At 32.4% G+C, this 7,328-nt stretch overlaps 1 protein-coding gene across 1 annotated transcript; it reads left to right on the forward strand.

The window, feature by feature from the left end:
- The first annotated feature begins 2,551 nt into the window (after positions 1 to 2,551).
- Positions 2,552 to 7,093, forward strand: LOC133302105 (PGR5-like protein 1A, chloroplastic). Its single transcript, XM_061501843.1, has 11 exons — positions 2,552 to 2,871; positions 2,969 to 3,084; positions 3,191 to 3,287; positions 3,371 to 3,471; positions 3,693 to 3,749; positions 4,059 to 4,135; positions 5,327 to 5,378; positions 5,935 to 6,045; positions 6,122 to 6,219; positions 6,347 to 6,422; positions 6,798 to 7,093. The coding sequence occupies exons 1-10, from the start codon at positions 2,673 to 2,675 to the stop codon at positions 6,414 to 6,416; spliced, it is 978 nt and encodes a 325-aa protein (XP_061357827.1). The 5' UTR covers positions 2,552 to 2,672; the 3' UTR covers positions 6,417 to 6,422; positions 6,798 to 7,093.
- The last annotated feature ends 235 nt before the right edge of the window (positions 7,094 to 7,328 follow it).

Below are 7,328 nucleotides of genomic sequence, written 5' to 3' on the forward strand. Positions count from 1 at the left end.
TTAAAAATTAAAAGGAATGAATTAAATCTTTTAGTTTATTTAAGCTTATTAAGCCTGCAAGAATTAATCATATTATTTATTATATTTTAAATAAATAATATGATATAGGCTAATAACGGACCTAGAAATCTTAATCTTTTTTAATGTCTGCACACTTAGAATAAAAAAATAAAGGGAAAAAAATTTAAAGAAAATTTTAAATATATTAAAATACAAAAGAATATAAACAAAAAAGAAAAGAAAATTTTAACTTAGTATAAAAAAAGTAATCAAGAGTCAATTAAACTGTTACAATAGAACATTTTGGGTTCTCAACAAAAATTACGGGCCTCAATTTAATCTTTTAGGAAAAAAAATTACTCGTAATCCCTCAGAATTCCAAAATAAACCTAGATAATCAAAATCATGATCCTCTGAAATTCAAAAAGACCCACATTAATCTCTCAAAAGGACTAACATGGGTCTATTTTAAAATTTAAAGGGATCACGAGTCAACTTTTTTTAAGAGATTAAATTGGGTCATGTAATTTTTTTTGATGACCCAAAATATATTTTATTCTTTTTTTCTCCAAAAAATTTGTGTCTGCACTTGCATACACTTACATACACACAGGTCCGACACTGATATAGGCTGATCTGTAGTCCTGTAAATGAGGTCTTGTAAAAGAAGGCCTATAATATATTTTCTAAATATGGTTTTTACAGCCTGATTATGTCCTATTTTATTAGAGATATTAAGTAAGGTCGTAAGCACTTAATAGGCTATTTTTTCTATTTACACCCTTAGATATGAGAATGACCAAGTCTTTGACTGAGGGTGAAGTGTAGTGATTTTCATTATGTACAGAGAAAAAATGGGTGCCATGTGACCAGTAGATAGTGTTTGTTTTGGCAGCGTAATAATATATATGCAGTGTGTAAGGTCTTTTTCAACGTGTGATAGTGTGCCTTTTATAGGCTGTTGGAGCGAGTGGGGAGAATGGACCCTTAAATATGGGCGAAATGTGCCAAAAAAATTGAACAAATATTTATCAAAATTGATTATTCAACATCATTGTGAAGATATTAGTAGTAATAATCTTTTATCATTATTGGGTATGAATTGGGCCAAACCTCAACACATTCCATTATAAAACATATTCCTATTCTATGTAATCATCGTAAGATGGTACCTGACTACCCGTAGTCACATTAGTTTTACTGCTTGATTTTTTTGTTAAGTTAGAAGTTATTTTTAAGCTAAAACTAAAAGCTGATAAGAATTTAAAAAAAAGTTCATTCTAAGAGTTTTTGGTTTTTTTTTATTATAATTTTTTTTTCATTATAAGAACTTTTTTCAAAACATGTTTGGCCTAACTTTTATTCATAAAAATAATAGAAGTTAAAAATAAGAGAATTAAAATATGCCCTTAACATATTTTTACCCCCAAGTTTTTGCATCTTTTACACTTTCTTTCAACTAGGCAAGAAAGCTTAATCTTGAAAATCACAGAGAAATAAAATCAAAACAGGTTTGGGTAAGCCTGCTCCTCGTCCGTTATCTTTTTTGGCTTTGGGTCATTGCTCCGATTCTCTTTGCTTCTGTGAATGATGAAAGCCCAAAACTGAGGAGAAAGAAAGAGTAAATTCAAGGCTGAAATAAAAGGCCCGTTGAGGCCACATCGTCATCCATGACATGACATGACTACCTCGTTAATAATATATTAATATATTTCTAGAGAAAAAAAAATTTCAGCAAATATTTATTTATTGATTTTAAAAAAAGTAGTAATAGGATTAGATGTTTCGATGGGACCTGTCTATGCCCACGTGATAACCTATGGCAAACGTAAAGCGAATAGACTACATCCACGTGCCCACATGTAAAGGAGAATATCTTAACTGAATTTTCAGTACTACCGCAACACAAATTGCGACACACATTAATTTTCCACATCAGTTTGCTTAGCATTAACATATTGCAATTTGTGTTGCAGTGATTCTCCATGTAAAGGAATGGCAGATTTCAATTCGAAACATGGTGCAGTTCACAAGACATGTCATGTCAGAAACATGCGCCAAACGAAACAAAGTATCTAAGTAAATGATGTTGCAATGATTCGGGAGAGTGGATCTTCCTATGGAAAAAAATTGAATATGTGATTATTTTATTTGATCACAATTACTCATTAAAAATTATATATTTTTTTTTGTCTTATCTCATCATCAATGAGTGATTGTGATCAAATAAGATGATCACATAATCACTTTTACACATGAGAGGATTCACTCCCAACGAAACAAAATATTAAATTATTTTTATATTCTCAAATAGCGAAAGCAACACTGTCTTTTGATTTTGAATATGTTAATTTTGTAAAATTAAATTTAGTTATGAGTTTGAAATAAGGTAATTTATTTTAAAAATATTATTAAAAAATAAATTTATTTATTATAAAATTTAGGGTTTTAAATTTTCAATTGCAAACTTAATTTGAATAAATAACAACCAAACATAATTTCTATAGGCAAAATCACGTCTCTATAACATACAAACATGCTATATGCCGTTGCAATTCCCTCCGCACGTTCATTGTTGCCTTATCTTTTTGTTGATTCTCTTTCTTTCCCTCCAAACAAAAACGACCCTGAATTTCTCAACCAGAACCATTGTAGTAGTAATCATCATCATCATGATGGCCAGCAAATTAGCCTTCACATTGACATACCCGCGTCCATTCACTGCACCTACTCCAACACCCTTCGTTCCAATCTCATCATTGTCTTCCTCTTCTGCTTATGGAGTCCACCTTATTCAATTCAATGGCCGCCACTTATGCCTTCGCCGCCGGCTATTTGTGTTTTCTCCCAAGGCCACCGCCGATCAACAAGGTCACCAATCTTTTTAGTTAGTTCATTCATTGGTCTGCCATGCCACACAATTTCCTCCCTCTATCTACCTACCTACCTACTTGTTCTTCTCTTTCAGGCAAGGTTGAGGAAGACGCTGTTGTTGATAGTAAAATCCTACCCTATTGTAGCATAGACAAAAAACAAAAGAAATCAGTTGGTGAACTTGAGCAAGAATTTCTTCAAGCACTGCAAGTATGGCCTCAAAAACACTTCTTTTTTAACACCTTTAATTGGTTTCTGTCTTTATTATGTATTTGTTATGATTTCACAAAAAAAGAGTAACTGTTTTGTTCCACAGGCATTCTATTATGAGGGGAAGGCAATTATGTCAAATGAGGAATTTGATAATCTCAAGGAAGAACTCATGTGGGAAGGGAGTAGCGTTGTAATGCTAAGTACGAAGGAGCAACTAATTCACTCACTGTTCTTCAGTTTTTTTTGTTTTTTTATTTTGAGTTTTTATTGGTTCACTAAACAGGTTCTGATGAGCAAAAATTCCTGGAAGCGTCTATGGCTTATGTGTCTGGAAAACCAATCTTGAGCGATAAAGAGTTTGATGATTTGAAACTTAGGCTGAAGGTTTGAATTTTCATTTCATCAAAGAAAAACTGTATCATAGCCCAATCACTGTAAATATAGCATATATTTAATCATTAATAAAAATTAAGAAGTTTTAATTAAAATTTAAAAATTGCACATCATATTTTTATTTATTTATTGAATTAAAAATTGCATATATATATGTATATATGGTCTTCTTCCTCGTCTGATATCATTTAGTGATTTCATGTATCTTTTAGGCGGAAGGGAGTGAAATTGTGGCTGAGGGTCCACGGTGCAGTCTTCGCAGTAGAAAGGTGCTTGTTACTATGGAGTTTGTCCTCCGGTTTGAGTTTTGCTGGTCAATTGTTACTATAGATAAGCACTTTTTCTGTGCTATCATCTAAAGATTTGTTTTTGAATTTGACTATGAGCTATTAAGATCTGTTATATCAGAAGTACTGACAAGAGCTATAACATGAACTTTCCATGTGATAATTTAAGTCTACTTAATATTTAAGCTATTTGAGAAAGGCACATAAATAATTTTATTACATATCTTAATTCACTATGAGATTTGCTTAAATTTAATTTTTATTCCATGCTTAATTGGCATCCTTCGACAGGTTTACAGTGACCTGTCTGTTGACTATTTAAAGATGTTTCTGCTCAACGTCCCAGCAACTGTGATTGCATTAGGATTGTAAGTAACTTCCTTTCTTTCTGTGTATTGAGTGCATCGGTTCATGATGTATTTAGCCAAAATTTTAATTGCAGCTACTTCCATTAGTTGGTCTGTACTCTGTATGACACAACATATGGTAAAAACAAAAGTTCGAAAAATATGTCATATTATTACCCATATGTGCATTTTGAAGATAAGATATCAAAATTATATTTATCCTTTTTCATATGTTTCTATTTCCAAGGATTAAATAATGTCTTACTTATTATAAGGGAACTAAAAGGAATATCAGAAATTTCAAATATATGCCGATTTTTGAGGGTTGACATATCCATTTATCTATCAGGAGTGTTATATTCTTCCGGTTCACTATTAAAATCTCTTATTTACACATGCACTTGGACTAGCATTTGTAGAAAGCAATACTGTTACAACATACAACCATTACGTGATATCCCTTGTCAACCTAAGGTGGTTGTTCTCGATTCTAATAAATGAAGGGCTTGTTTCTGCTCCTTTCATTTTCATTGTACTACACTAGCAGATCGGATCTTGCAATACAAGTTGAAAATACTAATAAGAATTCCTGAGCTGGAAATCCAAGCCAATTTGTCGGATCCAGAGGGAACTGTGAATGGAAACTAGTTAATCAAGTTATATAACTGGTGAACCTGCTTTTCTCTCTGGGTCCAATAAATTGGTTTGGTTTGACTTTTCAAGAATCCCGGGTGATCCTCCTACTGATTTGTGAAAAACCACTTTGCTGAGGTTTCCTTTTGTGGTTGCTGATCTCCAGCATTTACATTGAAATAAAACAGCTTATAATTGGTATCCATTATTGATTTGCAAATTTCCCAGTGGCTAAATTTGGTCCTTAAAGATTGATATTGGTTGAATCAGTAGTCTTCTGGTGGATGAAAAAGCATTACATACGTTGAAGATATATTTGTGAAATATTGTAAGACACCCTAGTTTCATATATAGCAACCCTAGGCTAAGAAATGAATATTCATATCAGTGTCCATTTTTTTTTTATTCATTTTTATTTATCTTTCTCAAGTCAAAGATTCTCATCCCAAATGATGGGAAAAAGTATATATTTCCTTGACATGTTTTTACAGCAAGGCCAACTAATGTAGAAGTTACTGTTTGCACAAGTTAGGTCATGACTTTTTTGCTTTTTTCCATTTTTTCCCTACAATCTGTTAGGTTCTTCTTCCTTGATGATGTGACCGGATTTGAGATTACATATCTGCTAGAGGTATGCTCTCCTTATTTTTCCTTGTTTTAGCATTGCTAACTGGTGATTTAGATGCAGTTTGATTCTTGAATGTCATATAGTCTCTGACAATAGTTTCATTTGTATGGTCCCTTCTTATATTCTATTGCCTTCTCGATATCAGGAAGCAGTTTTAGCTGTATTGTTTATATCTTCTAGTCAGAAAAAGATCCTCTAGAGTGCAAGATTCACTTTAAAGAGAAAAATGCAAAGTGGATCATCATTTGATAATAAAATCAAAGTACATTGTAACATGCTGTCTGGATATTGTTGTTGTACACGATTACCAATTACCATATTCATCTTGTAAAGTACCTTGCGGCCAGGCCCCAAACCCTGAAGAAGTAATCATCGTTAGTATGGGGTTTCAGTTATATATGAAAAAAGTTATATGTATGAGAAATCAAATCTGAGGGTGAGCAGAAACCAAATCTAGGACAATGAGATTGATTCATCTCATGGACAGGAAATCATTTTTTAATAGTAATACAATTAATGATTGTAAGTTTGTAACAGATGTGTGAATTGTTAAATGCAGCTTCCAGAGCCTTTTAGTTTCATTTTCACTTGGTTTGCGGCTGTTCCCTTAATTGTGTGGCTGGCTCAGTCAATTACAAAAGCAATTGTAAAAGATTTTTTGATTTTGAAGGTATATTGATTTTGGTAATTGTCTCTTTTAGGTTATATTCAACCGGAATATATACTAACATAGTTATTTTTTATAGGGCCCCTGTCCTAACTGTGGTACTGAAAATACCTCCTTTTTTGGGACAATACTGTCAATCTCAAGTGGCGATTCCACCAACACTGTCAAATGTGAAAAGTAAGTATAAAACTACTCCTGCATTATCCGAGCCCTGTCACTCCATAGTACTCATTTCCTATCATTAAACTAATATGATTTATGGTATATCATTTGTTTAACAATCCAAAGTTATATGTTGCCTCAGTTGTGGTACTGCAATGGTGTATGATTCAAGTACAAGATTGATTACATTACCAGAAGGAAGTAATGCCTAAGTGGAGGTACATTCCTTGTATACTCTAGAATATATCTGCTAAATCTGTTGTAGCATATTTTTTGGCATAAGAATCTGCAAGTGAAATTTTTCATAGATTGTAACCTTGAAGAAGAACATTGTAGTAGTATCATGTCCTTTCCTTTACTGTAATTATTACATTTACCTCTGTAATCCTTTCATTAAAGAGTGAGTTTGATAGAGTTGACAATTGGAAGATTAAAAAAGGAAGAATGAAAATGGGGTATGTGTCTAGATTTATATTTTCTTCACACACATTGGCAATTTTCATCTTCCATTTTCACTCATTCCAGGCATGTTTTGGCATCAGAACACTGGTCACATTATTACTATGTTAAGAGTCGGATTTTGATAAACACAGGTCAAAGGTGCTTGTATAACCAGATGGTCAAGATCGCTACTTACATGTGGAAGCTAGTGACTAATTTATCAAGTCAGCAAACTATTATGGTCATCTCCTAAAGGCCTTGAAATCATTATTCTCATTGTCACATACCATTCATTGCTGTGATATCTACCGTGTTATGTGCCATTATCATACTTGTAAGTTCTATATGAGCTTTGTATAGCATACGGAGGATGGTCTACTCGACGAGATGAGTTTTAAGGATCCTTAGCACCATCGATTAGGATCGATGGGCTTTTTCTTCCCAAAAACTTGCTACTCAATTTAGAGCCCGTTTGTTCCCCTTTAAAAAAAAAAGTAATTTTTATCTCTTCCTTATTTTAGAAGTCCATTTTACAAAAGTTAAAACTATTTATATTTTTATAAAAATATTTAGTTTTTGAAAAAAATATTTGGCTTTTGACTTCTGTTTTTTTTTAGAAGTTAAAATTTTTAGCTTCTGGAAAAAGTAGGTTTTTGGCTCTTTTATTTTACTTCTGCTTTTTT

This window comes from Gastrolobium bilobum, unplaced genomic scaffold (genome assembly GCF_033153095.1).
Source record: "Gastrolobium bilobum isolate Gb01-03AN ecotype WA unplaced genomic scaffold, APGP_CSIRO_Gbil_v1 utg5726, whole genome shotgun sequence".
Lineage (NCBI taxonomy): Eukaryota > Viridiplantae > Streptophyta > Magnoliopsida > Fabales > Fabaceae > Gastrolobium > Gastrolobium bilobum.

What these genes read in the sequence shown, in the direction of transcription:
- LOC133302105 (XM_061501843.1), top strand. Translation starts at nt 2,673, where the DNA reads ATGATGGCCAGCAAATTAGCCTTCACATTGACATACCCGCGTCCATTC. An exon ending in GGCCACCGCCGATCAACAAG is followed by an intron (nt 2,872 to 2,968) that starts GTCACCAATCTT and finishes CTTCTCTTTCAG; the next exon opens with GCAAGGTTGAGGAAGACGCT. An exon ending in AGATTACATATCTGCTAGAG is followed by an intron (nt 5,379 to 5,934) that starts GTATGCTCTCCT and finishes TGTTAAATGCAG; the next exon opens with CTTCCAGAGCCTTTTAGTTT.